We start from the raw sequence: 19,936 nt of genomic DNA, 5'->3' as shown, positions 1-19,936 counted from the left end.
TAGTGTCACATAAGGATCTGTATAATTCAGACAAACAGGTTATATAAAACCCAGCGTAGCTACAAGGGAGACAGGAAATTGCATCCTGCAGTCTGAGGCGGATTATGGGGGAAAAAAAAGTAGCCTCCATTAAAGGGTGGCTGAGGTATATTTGTAATCAGGTAGCCATCTTGCTGTCTTTCCTTCTTTGTCTGTCTCTCATATAGATGTATCTTTTCCTGTTTCTACCAAACCCCCCTCTTTCTTTCTCTCTCTGTCTTGTGTCGGTTTGTCTCTTTCAATGTGTGTTTCTGTGTTTGTGTGTCTCTCCCTCTGTGTGTGTGTTTTTTTCTCTCTCTCTCTCTCTGTCCTCCTTGTGCCTCTGTCTTCCTCTCTGTCGCTCTCACCCTGACTTTCGCTGTCACCGCCTTGGGTGAAACCCCGACAGGAGCAGCACCCGGTAAAGTTCCTCCTCTGTCCTCTCCCGCTCTGCTCCCCGCGCACAGTAACCCGATCACGTTGGCTACTCTCTCTTTCTTTCTTTGTTCTTTTGACCATTTTGTGCTCATTCTCGCCGTTTCGCTGCCACTCGCTGCCTTCCGTTGTCACTGTGAAAAACACACTCAAAAACACTTCCACGTGTTTATTTTTGTTTTGTTTTGTGTTTTTTACACATATGTATTTTTTTTATTTTTTTTTATCTTTGGGGACACCTGGAAAAATTCTAAGAAACGCCAGGTTTTATTTAGAAAATGCTCAGTTGGAAGTCTATCAAAAAATATGTGTACACTTGTTACCGTACATATCTAGCCATACATGTTACAGAATTAATGAATATCTGTAATAGAAGAATAAATTATGAGAAAGATCTAACTTCAGAGAAGCATATACTTATTCTCAGCTGTTTAAAGAACATTGGTACAAAACACTTAGGATGGAAAACCGAATGTGTTGGTTTGAAATTGAGCTTACAGTTATTACAGACATGTGATGTGATCTGTCCATTTCCCTTATTTGGACAAAATTATTATGCATTTATGAGCAAAATTGGCTCCAAATTGACTAAATGTCCAGGGCATGAAAAGCTTAACATGTGTCGCAAACATTTGATCAGCATTTCAGAGCGCTTTATGCAGCTCAGTATCATTTTTGGCTAATTAGCATTCAGATGTTTGGTTTGAGAAACCCAAACTTGAGGGACCGCAAATTTGATTTGGCTTTTAAAAACTATTTTTTTTTTTTATTTATTTATTTTTTTTCCCCAAACATTACTTTAAGTAATTAAAATATCAAATCTATTTATGCTAAGATCTAAAAAAAAAAGTATATACTTACAGCTCTGGAAAAAATAAAGAGCCCCTTGCACTGAACCCCATTGAAAACCTCCTGGTTGTTCCACCAAATATTGATTTCTGAACTCTTCCTGAGTTAAAACGTTTGTATTGTTTCTAAATGAATTAATGGAATTGTTTAGGTCTGAGATCACTGCGTCTTTTTTTGTTATTTTGAGCATTTTTCATTTTCTGCAAATAAATAATACATTTTTGCTTGGAATTTCAGAGACCTGTTGTCAGTAGTTCATAGAATAAAAGAACAATGTTCATTTCACTCAATCATATACTGATAAAATGTAAAGCCAGAGAACTGAGCATTTTGCAGTGGTCTCTTACTTTTTTCCAGAGCTGTGTATATAAGTTGTAGTGTACGCACACAGGAATGTGAGGGAGCGTTAGAACAAGGATGCAGCCATTTCTGACACCTTTGAACTTCCTGGCTTTACGCTAACACTCTAAAGCTGCTTTCATAGAGAGACCTCCATGCTGCTCAGATTTAAATGAGGAACGCCTATTGATTGTCGTCTGAGTCGCTCGTTGGCGGACACACAAACACCCACATGGAGATACTTAAAAGCTGCCAAGACTCCGACTCAATCAATCAGCGCTAAATTGAGCTGTCGTTAATTTTCTGTCGCAGGAACGGAGTTCATAGTTTAAGAGGGAGCCGTGATAGATCGCCCGTCTTTAAGCCCAGACTTGGCAGGTGTCCATGTCCCTCTACTTACTTTTTTTTTCTTCAGAATGACCCGTCCACTTACTGTAAATATTAAGTGTTTTATTTATTACCTTAATACCTTCTTCTTCTTTTTTTTACCCCCTTTCAGGAAATTGGCTAATACGCGAAGCGTTAACGTTGTCGGCTTAACTTTTAATAATTTATTTCCGCTCCTTTTTGCGACCTGTTTATTTGCTTTTCTTCATGGGATAAGGTTTTGTGTTCATCACCGGTCCAAATGTTCTCGCATAGCCTCCATTTCCAGACGTTTATTTTAGCCTCTTTTTTTTTTCCACAGAAGCGCATTGATAAGTGGGATTTCTGAAATCTTAGTGGAGAAAACAAAAAAAAGTCACTGGAAGCTATGTGAAGAAAAAACCTGTTGACGTACGTCTCTGTGGAGATAATCGTAGGATTATGCTTAAGTAATCCTAGTGGTGCGACATTCGCAGGGCCGACTTCACATTTTCACATCCAGAAATGTTCACTTCTTTCGAAGAGTCGAACAGCGTGCCACCGAAAAAGAAAGAAAGAGGTTTGGCCGGGCACTCTGCCGGGGAGTTGCCTGTCGCTGTGCATTGAGTGATTGCGTACTTTACGGTGACGAAAACCATATTAAACAATGATGATGATGATGATGATGATGGTGCTTCTTGATGTCCATGAAACCAAGAGGTCAGACAAACGTATTGTGTTCTCTCCCCACTGGTTTCATGTTAGACTTGTTTATTTTTCTGCAAAAAAATAAAACAACACAGAAACAGCAGTGATTGCCCACACAAATTAAATGTGTCATCATGTGTTGTATTTTAAATGAAAATAAAGAGGGTGTGGTCAGAGCCCTTTGTGACTCATCTGTGTAATGAAGCCTCTGTTCTGCCGTCTAACCTTTCAGTTTTGCTGTTTTTGTTCCATGCTCAAACACTAGGGGGAGCAGCAAAGGCAAAGACATCAGTACAATCAAATCTCTGCGTGTGCTGAGGGTGCTGCGTCCCCTGAAGACCATCAAGCGCCTCCCCAAGTTAAAGGTAGAATTTCAAAAGCTGCACTGATTTGTCTTATTTCAGGATCTTTGCATGTGAAGTTGTTTGATTCTTGTCTTGTTCAAAAAGTCCTAAAAGCCCCAAATAAGTAGCATCAATTGTTTAAAAGGAAAGTATTCTTTGATTTCCAGGCACAGAGTGTGATTTTATAGCACCATCAAGTAACTGTGTTGATTTCAGTTGTTCTAAAATTGCTACATATGTCAAATAGGACTTAAATGAAATTTGACTTTGTAATTTAACACCTCTAATTGGGCCTCTGTCTCTTTAAGAAACTTTTGTTCTTTCTGAAGCTCCACCTTCAGGAAGTCATCACAACATGGCTCCTCTATTAACCCTTTAATAACGTTTTTACCAGCATTTCGCTGAGAATTAGCTCCTATAATGAGCTCGGCAGATTCACCAGGTGTTTGCTAATTGCTGCTGGCTAGTCTGGAGGAGCTGACTAGAGGAGGGCTGCTCTGTAAGGGGGAAGCTCAAAAACTGCAGCTCCGAGGATGAGCAAGGCGGGGCTAGGTCCAACTAAGCGTTTTACACAGCTGAATGGTTGCCATGGGAGATTACATGATGTAGTTCTCAAAAAAGTCAGTTTTACATAATACTGATCCTTTAACATGCATGAAATCATAGGATTTTTTTTTATCTTCTACTAACTCATTTTCAAAACGAATTGTGTAAAATTGCATGTCAACAGACATGACCACTTGCTTTATAATTTTTTTTTTAGTTTTTACTTTTGTCTGTTAGAAATATAAATATAGCAATTCTACATTAGTCCAGGCCACTAGATTCTGACTTTTGTGATTTATTTTTTATTTTACTATTGTTATTATTTATTTTTCTTCATCTAAAACGTTCTCCTGTGTGCTTTAAAACGTACCAGCAGGATGAGGGGGAATTTGGTTTTAATTTAGTTTTCATTAATCTGCAACTTTAGTAACTCCCCCACACGGCAACCCAATGTTGGACACCAAAGGAGAAAAAAAAACTCCTTGCTGTCATTTCATGCTGCTACGGCATCTGTGCAGAAAGTGAGCTCTTGCAAACACAGCAGAGACGACTGCCAGGTCAGACATGAGCTCTGTGCAGAAGAAGGCATGGATCCGATGTACATTAGAGGGTGGCAGCCTGCACATTATTCAGGAAGGAAAAAGATTAAACCAAACAATATCTGAATGAAAACGTTAAATCTGACAGAGTCATACAATTTTGCTGTAATTTGTGTGTCGCCGTCGTCCAGGAGGAGATTGAATCGGCGACTCAATTCAATCTACTGGATTTCTTTAGATGGAAAATGTTTTAAACTAATTTGAATAATTAATTCAACTGATAACTGGGTTCAATTAGTACACATGTGGTTGAATTTGTAAATTCCTCAAGAAAAAAATGGAGCTCCATAGATAAACTGAATTGGATTGAATACTCAGTGGATAGTTTTCAGATACGTCTTTAAATATTAGAGTTGCACAGATCATGAATTTATGTTGCCAATAACGATTTCATTTGATTTCAGATTCTTCCTACTTCCTATAAATAATGATTAAATCCTTTTTTTCCACTTTTTTTCTGATGAAAAGATTTCAATGTTTATTTTTAAGTAAAACAATTAATTTCCTCTAAAAACAGCTCAATTTTTCAGAGTTGTTTCTGTTTGCAGAAAATATATAAAAAATATTTTCTGAGTGAAAATATGCAAATATGCTAAAATATTTAATGATATGGGACATTATTTAAAATGTAAATGAATAATAGAACTACATCATATATCCACACCCCACAAAATTTAATGTGCATCATATCAATATTTATTATTATTATTATTATTAATAATAATTATTATTATAATTATAATAACTAGATAAATAAATACACACACAAAATGGGGGTAAGGTTTGAGAAAAAAAAACATAATTAAATGAAAAAAGAAACTAATAAAATTAAATTGTAAATAAAATGTTAAATTAAATGATTAAAAATTTATTTGTTACACAGCATAATCAAAACGTTGGCAGCGTTCTCATCTTTTATTTTATGAATGTAATATTTAGCACTTTTTTGAAGCTGTTTACTTATTTCTGAATTTATTGCCAGTTTTGGCGGGATTAGTCCTCCATATGTTTTATCAAGAGAATAAGAGTTTTTTATTATTACATTTAATATTATTACTACCTCTGTAACATCACTTATTCTTCTTCTTCTTCTTCTTCTTGTGTGACATCTCAGGCAGTGTTTGACTGCGTGGTGAACTCCCTGAAGAATGTGTTGAACATTTTGATCGTCTACATGCTCTTCATGTTCATCTTCGCCGTTGTGGCTGTGCAGCTGTTCAAGGGTCGCTTCTTCTACTGCACAGACGAATCCAAGGAGTTTGCACGGGACTGCAGGTGGGTCAGGAAACAAATCGAATATCAGAGCACTTCGTTTTTGTCCCTGTTGCTCGTCTTCCTGTAAAGTTACAACAAACTGAGTCTTTTGGTTGTCATTTTCCGATTAGTGGATTTGTTCTACTGTTGTAGACATTTGAAGGATTTATAAAAATGAAGCCGTGTATTACCAGTTAAGGTTTAGTTGTTCGTGTGCTGCCACCTAGTGGCATTCATGTGGTATTTCTGGGTCGTCCTTTTGATTAAAATCATCCAAATATTTGCTGGAATTTGTTGTTCTTTGCAGGGGCGAATATTTAGTCTATGAAAAAGACGAGGTGAAAGCCGAGAAGCGGGAATGGAAGAAGTACGATTTTCACTACGACAACGTGGCTTGGGCCTTGCTCACCCTCTTCACCGTCTCCACCGGAGAGGGGTGGCCACAGTGAGTGGACAATAAAAAAACCTTTAAAACTGTTTATGATGAAGCTGATTGGACTCAGGATAGTGTTCAAAAGGCAGCACGGAGACTATTTACTTTTTTTCCTTCAAGAATAATAAAATATATGTTGCTTTTGCTTACTGTGTTTTTCTCTGGATAAGAATAAAGCTGTATTCTTTTTATACACATATTGTTATGCTTTTTACGATAAATAATCACTATTTTGCATCAGCTAATATAATTAGATGATTTAATGATAAATATTGGATCAGTTCTAATAAATAAGTTGTGGTGCAGTAACACAACTTAAATATTGACAAATTCTCAGTAATGTATAAATAAATGATTGAAGAGAAACTATTTTCTCTATAAAGTGCCTTTTGAAGACATTTGTTGTTGGCGCTACACAATCAAACTGAATTGAATAAGGAAGTTTGATAAGCATCTCGGAGTCATTCGCACAAAACGCGTGTCCACTTTTTAGTCGTAATTGAGCCTCTGGTGTAAAAACAAAACCAGCTGAACGCGAGAGTGCTTTTATTTTGAAAAGAAGAAAACGTTTTTAGAGGCTGGGGTCCAAAAAGTTGACCTCGAGGAGCAAAAATCATAAATGTTTGGGTTAAACAAAACGTGATCCGATTGCTGGGTGTTACTATTGCAAATAGCATGTTTTATTTTTTAAATCAGTTTCTCACCTTGTTATGTAATATTAAAAAAAATTTCTAACTAATCTTTTTGACTCCTCCTCTTGCAGAGTGCTAAAGCACTCAGTGGACTCTACTTATGAGGATCAGGGCCCAAGCCCGGGATACAGGATGGAAATGTCCATCTTTTACGTGGTGTACTTCGTTGTCTTCCCTTTCTTCTTTGTCAACATCTTCGTGGCTCTCATCATCATCACCTTCCAGGAGCAAGGGGACAAGATGATGGAGGACTACAGCTTAGAAAAGAACGAAGTGAGGGAACGATCCGGAAGCTTTTCTACACTTATCGGACGTATTTGTTCTGATGTTCCGTTATTTTTTTTTATATTTCTTCAGAGAGCCTGTATAGATTTTGCCATTAACGCCAAGCCTCTGACTCGCCACATGCCAAAGAACAAACTGAGCTTCCAGTATCGCATGTGGCATTTCGTAGTGTCGCCTCCCTTCGAGTACAGCATCATGGCTCTGATTGCACTCAACACGATCGTTCTCATGATGAAGGTATGGAAACGGAAAAGGTTACGCCGTCTCATCCTCGAGGAGCACAAAACTTTATCATGAATCTCTCCGGTTCTTTTTCTGTCTTTCTTTCTTTGTTTTGTGTGTGTGTGTGTGTGTGTGTGTGTGTGTGTGTGTGTGTGTGTGTGTGTGTGTGTGTGTGTGTGTGTGTGTGTGTGTGTGTGTGTGTGTCGACAGTATCACAGTGATGAACCAGACAAAGTTCCTGTGGCATACGATAATGCGCTGAAGTACCTGAACATTGTGTTCACCACCTTCTTCTTCATGGAATCTATCCTGAAAATCATTGCTTTTGGTCCCTTGGTAAGCCCTATCACTCACACACACTCTCACTCACTCACTCACACTCTCACACACACACACATGTTTGTGTTACTATCTTTGTGGGGACTTTCCATTGACTTCCATTCATTTCTACAGCCTAAACCTTACCCTTATCCTAACCCTATCCATTACATATCTAACCCTAACCAAAACTCAATTCACACATTAGTCCTAAATCTGACCCCTGACCCAAAAACAGCGTTTCCCCTTGAGGGAACCAGGCTTTGGTTCCCACAAGGAGTAGTGGGTCCCCACAGTGTAGTATGTGTCAGGAAAATGGTCCCCACAAGATATTACAAACCAACACACACACACACACACACACTGTTCGTTTATCTAGGGTGAACCTCTCTATGCATTCCTGTGTTTCAGACCATTTTTCATTCATAAAGCGGGATATTTTAGAAGACAAACCTAGAGATGGTTTTTTCCTGTTGCCATTTAACTTGTCCCATCGTTGTGGACGATGGGACAACGATGCCTTCCCACTTTTCTGTCTTTCAGAATTACTTCAGAGACGCCTGGAACGTGTTTGATTTTGTCTCAGTCATTGGGAGCATTACTGACATATTGGTAACAGAGATTTGGGTAAGTATTGTGGCTTGATTGTCCAATAGCACACTTATGGATGTGAAGGCAAAAGCTGAAGTGTTTCTAAAAGAAACATAAATAACCAAACAAAAAAAGCACGCAGGAAAAGCAGATTAAAATACCCACCGGTTCCAGGTGCAGAATGATAACTGCTTAAAATTTTTTGCAAATCTTTGTATGTGTTGCTACCAAAAACTAGCCCATTTCTGTGATGTACAATGTGTAGTGTGTTAAACAGTAGTTTAAAAAAAAGAAAATGGCGAGTTCCAAACAGATTTTCACCTAGAAATGAGTATGTAGAAAAAGAAAACAAAGCTAGCTGTGTCTTCAGGATATCACTGTGAGATCCATTGGAGCGATTTGTTTACATTCCTGCAAAAGTTAGTTTAGATATAATGTTTATTTTTATGTGTTGCTCAATCTCTAATCATTTTTGTTACAGTGTATTGATTAGCCTGTGATGTGGAATCAGAGAGAAGCTGAATGTATTTTATTACAACCTAACTGTTGTTGCTTTTCAGTGCTTCTTTTTATACTGGCACCTATAATGATGCTGTCTTCCTCTTCTATCTCTTTACATGCTTTCTTTAACCCTATCTACTCTGTTGGCACCCTTCGCCTCCTCTACTCCTTCCTGTTCTGATATAATCCATCCAATCAAAATGCACTATGAAATCCTTCATCGTGTTATCCATCCATGCTGCACCATGCCCTGTGGTGGTGGTGCTGTGATGATGATGATGGTGATGGTGTGTGTTTGGCCCTCCCCGCCCCACCCACCGCCCACTTTGGCCCCGCCCAAAACCAACCACCACCTCCTTCTTCTGAAAATAAATAAATAAATCTGTTTAATCCAATCATGATTTACCTCAACTTAACCAAAAACAACAACAAAAAACTAAAACTAAAACCTCCTCACCATTCATCTGTCTACATCTTCGCACATGTAGAATCTGGTTGGTTTGTAATTTATTTTTCAAAGCTTCCTGCTGCACTGTCATTGGTCATGCGGTTCCCTGATTAATTTCTAACCCTCAGCCACCCTGTCTCTCATGTGTTGACCCTTGACCCCCGCAGCATGTGCTTTTTGGATAAGTCCTTTTAAGCTCAACTCTCAAACTGTCGAGTTGCTAATGTAAATTTTAAACTATAGACTTTATGGGGGGGGAAAAGTGTGTCAGCGGTAAATTATATCACATTAGAAATCTGAGAAACTTTTAGCCCAATATGACCAAAATGGATGACCGGAAATAAAAACTGTAGTTTGAAGGTTTCAGCATCTGAAAAATTACTACAGTAGGGGCCGAACGACAGCCAAATTCTTAAAATAGCTATTCCAGTGAATGTACAGTGGTGACATTTTCTTTATTTTGTCAGTTACTTTTTTGTGAATTTGATCATTTTTTGTCTTCATCCATGACTAAATACATACTAAATAATAATAAGGCCATCTGTTTAACTGGCTATAGATTAAGTTCTTAAATTATTAAAATATTTGATGTTTGCCAGGCAGAAAAAGGCTAAAAGATGGTAGCATAATGAACCTTTAACCCCCAAATTTGTGAACCCTGGAGCCGAGGCACACAGCTCTAGTAACAGTGTAATATCAAAAATACTAAGGGCCATTTTTGGTGCTAACTTGAACCCAGAGGAAATTGGCCCCAGCAAAAAGTTCCTAAAGTGGGATCATGCCTTAAAATGTACCCAGCAATACCACTTAAAAAAAGAGTGTGGTCTAATTGGTTTAATTTAGTGATTAAAACCCTTTTTATGTTTTAAATTTGAATGAGCGATTTTCAGTATACTGGGGGATCTCAGTAGCATTTGCACAAACATTCAATAAATTAGAATATTATCGAAAGGTCAGTTTATTTCAGGAACCTTATCACTAATTACTTCACCCATTACTCCCCACTAAAGCCTGTTGATGCATTTTATATACATCTCCAGGATTGTACTGAAAATATCTTTGCTGCTATCTAGTAGTTGAAGCTACGCTAAATTACACATTATTTTGTAAATACGTATAGTTAATGGTGTTTTTTTTTTAACAGTAACACACTTAAGAAATTATAATATTATTGGAAATTCATTTATTTCTGTAAGTCTCACTAAGTGAAACACATCATATAGATAGATGGATGTTCGAAAGCTCTTATTTCTGTTAATTATGATTTTCCGCTTAAAGTTAATCCAAACATGGCATCTAAAGTTATAATATTACTGTAGAGCAATAAAAAAATCAAATTTTTTCATACAGAAATGTAGCCTTAATGAAAAATACGTTGATTAACAGCTGCATAAAGGTTTACTGTTTACAAAAGTAAGTTTTAATCTGACCAGTGAGCCTCATCAGAACGCATATTCTAATTTATTGAATGTGACCTTAGCTAACAAAGCCTACCAGGGAAAGTTCATCTTGTAGAATATATAAGCTTTGACGGAGTGCAGCTACTGGCGCATGTTTTAAAGTTTCCAATGGGCTCAGCCTTGCTGGCTCTCTCTGGTCTGCATGTGGGCCAACTATCATTAAGTATGCTGCCATGCCAGGTCATGCTTACACTGAGGTTGCATGCTAATCCCTCCATCTTCCCCTCCTTCTTCTCCCCTCTCATGCTGGTTTCACAGCCTTGTCTGTCAACCACCAAAATGTGGAAAAACCCGACCTGGAAGTTTGGAGTGAACTGCTTGTGGCATCTTTATATTGCCAATTAGCACAATGCTAGGACAGCTAGCAGGATTAGCACAGTTTACAGTTAGCATTTCTGATAGCATATCTGTGTTGTAAAGTAGCTGTGAGATTTTTAAAAGTGCAAATATTTCCTAATGTAGCACTTTCCATCTTAAAAATTGATTCATTGGTAAAGAGAAATGTTTCTGTTCTACATTTAGCTTCTTGCTATCTGCTAAGTGCTGACATGTAACATTTTGTTGTTGCTGTTAAAGCCCACATAAAAAAACCACATAGGTTCCTTTCTAGAAGCTTCTTTGTAATTCCTCTAACAACATTTTATTAACCAGAATAATACAGAAATAGCTAACAGTCTTCTTCACTCAGTGACCACTTCCACACAGAAGCATGGTGCATTTTCTGATGTGTAGGTTTTATATTGTCTGGATTAACAATCAAGTGGGTTCTTTTCACCTCTCTAGTGTTTTTTTTCTTAAATTTGTTTCTGTATAATAAATAACCATAACAATTATTACAGTAGCATAAATATGTTTAGAGCATTAAAAAAATCTTTCTAAACAGAATTATGAAGTGACATAATTGGTGTCACAGGCAACCCAAACTCCAGGTCTTTGCTTTAAAAAGTCTATATTTGCCCTGTGTGGGTGATTGTGTGCGTGTGTGCGTGCGTGCGTGCGTGCGTGCGTGCGTGCGTGCGTGCGTGCGTGCGTGCATGTGGTTGACAGGCAAAGTTCTCCAGTCTGTATGTAGCCTGCTTGCATCAGCGATCAGTGCATTTGATAATAAAAAAAAATGCTGTATAAGATTGGATGATGACCATAAAATTCTTTGAATTAGAAATCACTTTCTTTTCTTTCTCACTTTTTATTAATTTATTAATTTATTTATTTTTTGTTCTCCCCTCTCTATCATTTTCACTTATATCTCAGTACCGATATATTTGAGGTTCAATGAGTTTTATTAGTTTTTGATTTCTCCTCCTTGGTCTTCTCTTTCCTCCACTGTTTATTTTGTCTTTTCTTTTTGGTTGTTGTTGTTAAGTTCCTTCATTATTGTAGCGGATGTTTGTGAAGATGCTGTCGCTTTGTGATGCTGACAACATGCCATGTTTGTGCTGCAGAACAATGCCATCAACTTGAGCTTCCTGAGGCTTTTCAGGGCAGCTCGCCTCATTAAGCTCCTGAGACAGGGGGAAACCATCCGGATCTTACTGTGGACGTTTGTCCAGTCCTTCAAGGTATTTAAGAATTAAAAAAAAAAAAACAAGATTTGAAAAGATGAAACTAACAAATATCTCTCATTCCTGCTGTGGTAGGCTCTGCCGTATGTGTGTCTGCTCATAGCCATGCTCTTCTTCATCTACGCCATTATTGGCATGCAGGTAAGTTCTGCTGACAGGCATATACTTTTTTTTGCCCCAATATATTAAGAAAAACTCTTTACCTGCTATTGAGGAAGCTTCAAAAGTCCAATTTTTTATTTTATCTTCTAAGAGGTCTTTAATCAGAATGTGGGAATCCATTAGTAAGGACATATTGGACTTATATGTGCTATATATTCCAAAATCTATTCATGCATAAAGTATTATGTACATTGTTATTATGTCCAGTAAATCTGTGATAACCTGCGAAACCCCAAATCGTCTTCTGGGTAATGTCAGATAATCAATACACATCAGTTTGTGACTTTTGGCTGCTTCCTTTAATAACCGGGCTTGTATTAACCTTCTCATTTCTTGCTAGCAAAGCACAAACATTACCCAAGAAGTTATAGTTTTCCTTTGTGTAATTCACATGTTGTCCTATTGCCTTTGTCATTTCATAGCAAAAATAACAACTTTAGGTTCAAGAAAACCCCTTTGTCAGGGTCTGAATGCCATCTGGTTTAGTTGTTTCTTATATATTTTACGATGACACAGCCTTTTTCCTGGAAACCTGTTAGCAACAAACCATGCTTGTCCAGTCTTCTCTAATTTTAAGGCCATTAAATTAAAAATGTAACACGGAAAGAGTCAAAGGTATCGCAACATTGCAATATTTGACTTTGAGGTGAACTTGGTGGAAAGAATGGGCATTAATCTTCTTTCCTTTTTTTAACTTGTGAATAATCTCTCTGAAGAATGATGTACTTCAAATGGTTTGGAAGTTGTAATAACAATTTACAGGTTAATAGCTATTAATAGCTATCATATTGTTTGCACTGATGCATTTTGGGTTTTTTTGGCTTTGTATTTTTGCACACCTGCATGAAGACAACCACACCGCTGAATCTCCTGATTTCCATTTGCTCATGTTTGCTGAAACTCAAATAATCAAACTTATTTAATTAGCAGCTCCCGTTGGTACTTTCTCCTGTGGAAACAGCAAGTGCAGGAACATGAAATGTCTGTTAATGTGGCACTAATTATTGTTTTCTTTTTCTATTGCGTTTTTGTTTAGTTGTTTGGAAACATAGCTCTAGATGAGGACGAAGACAGTGCCATCGACGAGCATAACAACTTCAGGACATTCATTATGGCCCTAATGCTGCTGTTCAGGTGAGACGTTTCTGTTTGCTGTTTGTTTGTCTTGATGGGTTGAAAAGTAATATAAAATGTGCTATAGTGATATTACAAGGACATCTCAATAAATTAGAAGATCATGTCTTACAGTTGTTGTTTTGTCGTTTATCTTATTAAATATTCCAATTTCCCAAGAATTTGAGTTTTGGGTTTTGGTTAGAGGGTTCGTCATAATCATCAATTCTGCCCAAAAATAAATAAATTCTCAAATTGAATTATTGAATTGAAATGAGTTGACATTCCAGTGATATTCGATTTATTGAGATGCGCTCCATAAAATATTAGCGTATTGTAAAAGTGGTGTCTTTCCGTTTCTGCGCAGGAGTGCTACGGGTGAGGCGTGGCATGAAATCATGCTGGCATGCCTGGGAGAGAAGAAATGCGACCCGGAGTCGGGAAATACCGGGAAGGAGTGTGGCAGCACCTTCGCCTACACCTACTTTGTCTCCTTTATTTTCCTCTGCTCCTTCCTGGTGAGGAATCGTTGGACTGATTGTTAAACCGAACCCGTCAAAACCTCACACGGACATTTCCTTCTTCCTCTCTCCCAGATGCTGAATCTCTTCGTGGCCGTCATCATGGACAACTTCGAGTACCTCACCAGAGACTCGTCCATCCTGGGGCCGCACCACTTGGACGAATACGTAAGGATATGGGCCGAGTACGACCCAGCCGCCTGGTGAGTGGCCACCAATCTTTCTCACGCAGTCACACTCCACTGTTCTTTATCTGCTGCACCGATATTTGTCTGCTCTCCTCACCGCTGACGTTTTCCTCCCATCCCAAAAATGGGACAAAGAGCAGACGTGGGATGATGAAACGCCGCGTCGACGCAGTCTGAGCAAACGTGTTTTCCAGGCTAAACAATTACTTTTTTTTTTTAGCTTCTCTGATTTGTTTTTTATTTTTAATGTAATGTTGTATGCCAATGACATAAATGTTACCCACCCCTTTTTGCCTTTTCCTTATTATGTGTTTGTGATTTTTTTTTTTCAGTGAGTAAGAGCTCTTTTCTTCTCTATATTTTGTTATTCCTCTTTTTTCCGTCCACTTCTTTTTTTTTTTTTTTTTTGGATTTTGTATGCTCCCTCACCTAACTCCCCTCCTTGTATTTTTCTTGCAGCGGGCGCATACATTATAAGGATATGTACAGTTTATTGCGAGTTATCTCCCCTCCTCTGGGCCTTGGCAAGAAATGCCCACATAGGGTGGCCTGCAAGGTTTGGACCAAACCCATAAAGCACAAACTTAAACGCAACCTGCTCGCCTTTTAAGAAACTGGAATGAATGTTGCTCTTTATCACTTTTAAGACGAGTTCTTTCGTAGTTTGTTTTTTTTCTCTCTCTCTCTTTTTTTATTATTTCCATTGGTTTGACTTTTCTGTTCGGGTTTGCATTTTCCAGTTGTTTTGAATCCATTTCACCTCTGAATCATTAATCTTTTTTTGTTGTTGTTTTGGGAGGGGGTCTGTTGTTTATGCATTCTGCCATGATGATGAGAATGTTTGGGACAATGCAGAAATGCACACACACTCTCTTGCATACGATCACAAACACACTGATAATGGTGTGTGAAGCATGAAGTGGTACACTGCACTTGCTAATGTCTTTTGATTGAACACTGGGGGAGGGAAAAGTGACACTTATTGTCCTCATTTTCATTTTTTTTTTATTTGTTAGCAGTAGATTTTAGATTTCAGCCAGTCAGTGTCTTTTCTTTCTGCTTGCTGTCTAATTTTTGCCTGGGCAGAAAATGGTTGAGCAATGTGCATTGATCTGTTTGACTCGGGGAGTGGGTTAGACAGGATTCTCATAGAGGCACATGCAGAGAAGGTTTGGTCTTGGTATTCTGACCTTTGAACTAAGGCTACCTTATGGTTTTCTAGATCTCCCAGATTGTTCAAATGTCACTTCATTTAACTTAATTTTGATCATTTCAGCATGAAAACAATCATAATTATGTAAATTTGAGAAGTTTCTGCATCTCCACCAGGAGTTTCAGTATTTGCTGTCAAACAGAAAACAGGCGAGCGGGTGTTCAGTTACGATTGTGCCGTTTTGCATATTTGGTGAGCGACTGAAGAAATCATTCACACAAATTTCTGCCGTTTTCTTAGCTGGTCATTAAGACGACCGAAGTCATCTTAATGAAGAGCAGTTCAATTATTTTAAAGAAATATAAACCCAGTCAGCTGCTGCTGGTTAATTTATCCAATCATCACTAAACAGAATGCCAGGACAAATAAATTTTGCACGAAAGAACTTAGATTCCAAGCAAACTGCGTGTGCAGTTTGGAGGTGTATGTGCCAAAAGTATAACATGAGGCTAATTGGAGCACTGTTGACCCTACATGAGCATCACTTGTCTTATTGGGATGAGGCTGCCATGATGGCCGCCACTCCTTCGAATTCTGATCATACCTGTCAAGTTTTGGACTTGAGAATATGGGAAATCGTTATCTGTGCCCTGCTGCCATTGGAAGGGGAGGGCTCAGACAAAACTATCTTCTACTTTAATATAAATACATAAACAAACCTTTATGTAACCTTTCGTAATTAAATGTTGAGTAATTATGCTCAACATTTAATTACGTTTTGCATAAACGTACCTTGCAGAAATCTAAGGATATTATAATGTTTCCAATCTCTGAAGTCTATTTCTTGAAATGCAAAATCAATCTACACAAGTAGAAGTAGCAATACATTTTTGATCAAGCTAAACAAAAAAATTACAGTTCAGTAAAAGTAAATGCAACCAGCACTACCCACTTTTGAACATAGATAACAAAATGAGCAGCCTATTCATGTGAACAAGCTTAACATGTAGCTCACATTATGTCCATCCAACAGCATTACTCAACTCACTCTGTTAGCTTGGAGTAAAAAAACTGCAACGATTTTGCCTTTTGCTGATTGGCTGCCATGATTTGAACACTCACCTGCACAGCAGTATGTCTCTGTCGGTGTAAAACCGGCGCTCATGTTGCGTTTAAAGGCGGCTCGGAAAAACACGTTGCGACATGTTAACAATGCATTAAGCCGTTGTTACGGGTGAAAAAGTTCGGGTTAGGGAGCGGGGTCGTATGGCGATGAACTAACATAGAAAATTTACGGGAAAATGCTTATATGGTAGCACAACGGGACAGAGGGGTAAAATACGGAGGTTTCCCGGACAAAAAAGGAGCCTTGACAGGTATGTCCTTGATGACTGAGCCAAGCTGGCACCACCTTATAGATCAACTTCACCTGCTGCTACCAGGCTCTTCTGCATAACAGCCATGACTCCGATAATAAGCTGCCGCCATGACCTCACCACAGATGTTTGGCGCATGCTCAAAAGCTCTTACACTAACAGCGCAGCTTGAGAAACGGTGAGAGCTATTGTATTTTTCGCCCACCCCACAGGACTTCCTTTAAGACTTTGTACAGACTCTACATTTTCCTGTTGATTGTCTTTTTTTCATGGTGCCATCTTAGTCCATCTACGGTTGGCCTTAAGAATGCGCGATATGGGGCTCCACATTTTCATAGTGATGGATCTTCAAAGTCATGTTGCCGTTACCGTACTGATTACACTCACAAATAGCAATGGTTTATATCCACGCACACTGGAATAACAAGACCAAACCTGATCTGTTTGTATTGCTGGTTAAAGAGGCCAGAAGGAAAAGGGGGCAGGGTGTGTGTGTGTTACTTAGGGGAAGGATTCCAGAGGTTTGGTGTCCACCAGTAATCTCTCAGTAACAATCTGAGCTGACAGATGTTTTTGGAAAGAATTACATACCCTGTGGCTCGTAAAGCAATTATCCAATCTCCAATGTCAAAAAAAAAAAGAAGCACCAGCTTGTTTTGTGACCAGTAAAGGAAAAGCTTGAAGTTTTCTGCAATGATTTTGTATGAATAGCAGGGAATCTCCAAGGGATATCATTGGATTTCTCTTTTTTTTAATCAAGTCTACATCCGGGTTTTGAAGCCCTTCAGAGTTCTGTGAAGGAGTTTCTTGAACATCTGGAAGTGCAGCTGCATTCGGAGACTCCTGGTGGACGCGCAGCCTCAACACCAAACTGCATTGACTTGTCACAGTGACTCACTTCGGTTTCTGCAGTGGCGCTTTTCTTTGCCTGCTAGAAGCCCCGCTGTCAGTTCTATCCGAGCGGCGAAAGTGGGTTAATACCATAAGAAACCGAGCAATCATTCCCTTTTCACCTCGTATAGAACGGTAACGCAACACTAACTAACTTAACATCAACTACACCTCCTCTTGAAACCCCTCCCTGCCTAATCCTGGTCTTTCTTTCCACCTTCCTTTTCCTCCCTCCACAATTCTATGAAAATACCAGACTGTAAAGGGCACATAAAACACCCCCTTGTTCTCTATCGTTTTCTTTCTATCTCTTTTCTCTCGCCACAGCAAACACATTTCCACAGTGACCAAAACAATAACCTCTGTGTATTTGTCCCCCCTCCCTTCCCCCCACCCTTCCTTTCCTTTGTCGGTTTCGTTTTTTTTCCTCCTCATGTTTCCACCCCCTTAACACACCTCTGTGTGTCTCCCCTTAATACTCCCCCATTCCTTCCCTTGGTTCTGATGTTTTTTTTTTCTTTCATGTTCACGTCGTTTGTCTTCGTTTCGTGTGTCATGTGTCAATGTACGCGTGTTGAATGCATGTGCCCATGTGGCATCTGCGTCTGTGTGTGTGTGTGTGTGTGTGTGTGTGTGTGTGTGTGTTTTGTGGCCACTCCAGCGGCCGGATCAGTTACACAGACATGTATCAGATGCTAAGACACATGTGTCCGCCGCTAGGCCTCGGGAAGAGGTGTCCCGCCCGGGTCGCCTATAAGGTAGACTCGCCCCCCACCTTACCCCTCCACCCTCCTCAGCCACCTCAACCCTCTTTATTCCCCTTTCCTTCCCCTCATTCCTTTCTTTCCGCCTTTTTCTCTCCCCCCCAAACCCATTTCTCTCCTCACACCGCCCCATCGCTGGGGAGATCCTTTCTTTTACCAGCTGAAACATTGCTGTTCCTGTCCTCCTCCACCTCCCGATCACCCTCTCCCCCACTCCACTTCTTCACCCCTCTCACCTCCTCCCAGTGGTGTTCTCTTCATTGTTTGTTGGTGGTTGTGGTGGTGGTGGTGGTGAGCGCTGTCCTCTCTTCTCTCTCTCCGACCGCGGGGATGGAGGGATGGGCTTTTGTTGTGCAGTCAAGTGAAGTGATAGTGGAGTGGTAGTGAGTCCTCTCTTTTATTTGCTCCAGTCATGCCACAGAAGTAAGGGAATGCAGGAGGAGTTTGCCAGTCCTTCTGCAATCTGCACACACTCACACACACACACGCGCACTCACACATGAGCAAAGCAAAACGTTATGCAATCGACAAAATGCATATGTGACAAAAAAATAAAATGGTAGTTATGGTTTTTATTACATACCATTTTATTAAAATTGTAATTCTTTAGCCTGTCTTATGAAGAACTAAATCAAGGTAGACTTTTCTCAAAAACAACCTCTAAACAAGAATTATGAATTAAATGTGGTATTTAACCACTACATTGTTTTCTACCATAACATTTTTTTATCTTGTAGAAAAGGAAAATTGGAAACTATGACTTGTTGATTTCCATTAGTATTGCTTATAGCTACAGTTTTTGCATAACAAAAGCACCAGTAAACACTTGAAAGACAATGATATTTCTTCTTTTTTTTTAAAGAATCTGGTCATTTCTACTGTGTTTAACTTGCAAGCAGCAGTGAAAGTGAGAATCGATAAGTGACATTCACACAGTTTGATTACCTGCTTACAAGGCAGTTACAGAAGGACCGGTAAGTGTTTCTGTCTTCAGTCTTCTGCGACTCTTATTTCTGCGGATGACACAATTGGCGGCATAAACACATGCCCACGTCCACCTGTATTCATACAAATAGGATTTTACTCATGCAAAAATAATCTTAAGAATCTTTTGGCCCTAGTAGCTTCTTGGCATTTTTGATTAAGGTATGATTTTTTTTTTTTTAATATTGCTTTCTATATTTGGTAACCTAAGGCAAACTTTGGCATTTTCGGCTTCTTGGGGCTATGACCACCAGGATAATATTTTTAGGTTGATCTTTTCAACATTTAATTTGTCTTTGTCATCTTTGTCCTTGTTCTTCTGTAAAGCCATGCTTTTTCCTTATATTACTGCCATCCAGGTTCAGTAAAACAGCATGGTTAACACACAATTTAATGATTTAAGATGGTCAGTAACGAGCAGTAAATTGATTATGTTGTTTGGTTGTAAAGACATTAGGTGGCATAAGATTAGACTTTGAAAAATTTAAGGAGGTAAGCACCATAAGCAAAGGTCCAAAACAGGAAACCAAAGAGAGTGACAGGCATGGAAACCTGGTATGGAGGGAAAGGTGAATTCAGGAATCCAGGAGGTATAAATGCTGGGACCATTGAGACTGGATACCACAGTGATGACAGCTCAGAGGGAATAAGGTATTGGAACCAAACAAGGGATGTTGACTAGAACTGAAGACTGACTAAATAAGTACAAGGCAACAATAGGTATCAGGGAAGCAACAAATTAACAGAACATAACAAAACAAAGAGTGTCTTAAAAAACAATAATTCACAAACACAACAATGATGTCTTAAAAGAAACTCAAAACCAAAAGTGAGA

General features: G+C 38.9%; 1 protein-coding gene and 1 long non-coding RNA gene across 2 annotated transcripts in view; both read left to right on the top strand.

Moving 5' to 3' along the window:
• The window catches only part of LOC148160340 (uncharacterized), a 259,172-nt gene that overhangs the window by 45,135 nt on the left and 194,101 nt on the right, over positions 1 to 19,936 (top strand). The gene's annotated exons all lie outside the window — the stretch shown is intronic.
• cacna1ab (calcium voltage-gated channel subunit alpha1 Ab) overlaps positions 1 to 19,936 on the top strand; it is a 62,921-nt gene that overhangs the window by 11,135 nt on the left and 31,850 nt on the right. The window contains exons 5-17 of the mRNA XM_088009495.1: positions 2,927 to 3,059; positions 5,298 to 5,458; positions 5,745 to 5,882; positions 6,634 to 6,835; positions 6,920 to 7,084; positions 7,280 to 7,405; positions 7,931 to 8,014; positions 11,830 to 11,946; positions 12,025 to 12,090; positions 13,148 to 13,245; positions 13,592 to 13,742; positions 13,821 to 13,948; positions 18,015 to 18,111. Of these exons, the coding sequence (XP_087865621.1) occupies positions 2,927 to 3,059; positions 5,298 to 5,458; positions 5,745 to 5,882; positions 6,634 to 6,835; positions 6,920 to 7,084; positions 7,280 to 7,405; positions 7,931 to 8,014; positions 11,830 to 11,946; positions 12,025 to 12,090; positions 13,148 to 13,245; positions 13,592 to 13,742; positions 13,821 to 13,948; positions 18,015 to 18,111 (1,666 nt within the window). The remainder of the gene's footprint in view (positions 1 to 2,926; positions 3,060 to 5,297; positions 5,459 to 5,744; positions 5,883 to 6,633; positions 6,836 to 6,919; positions 7,085 to 7,279; positions 7,406 to 7,930; positions 8,015 to 11,829; positions 11,947 to 12,024; positions 12,091 to 13,147; positions 13,246 to 13,591; positions 13,743 to 13,820; positions 13,949 to 18,014; positions 18,112 to 19,936) is intronic.

The sequence above is a fragment of the Poecilia mexicana genome, unplaced genomic scaffold (assembly GCF_051168715.1).
Source record: "Poecilia mexicana isolate PSO_F unplaced genomic scaffold, ASM5116871v1 scaffold_2, whole genome shotgun sequence".
NCBI lineage: Eukaryota > Metazoa > Chordata > Actinopteri > Cyprinodontiformes > Poeciliidae > Poecilia > Poecilia mexicana.
The sequence above is the reverse complement of the archived record's forward strand: the minus strand, read 5'-3'. Positions and strand labels throughout refer to the sequence as shown.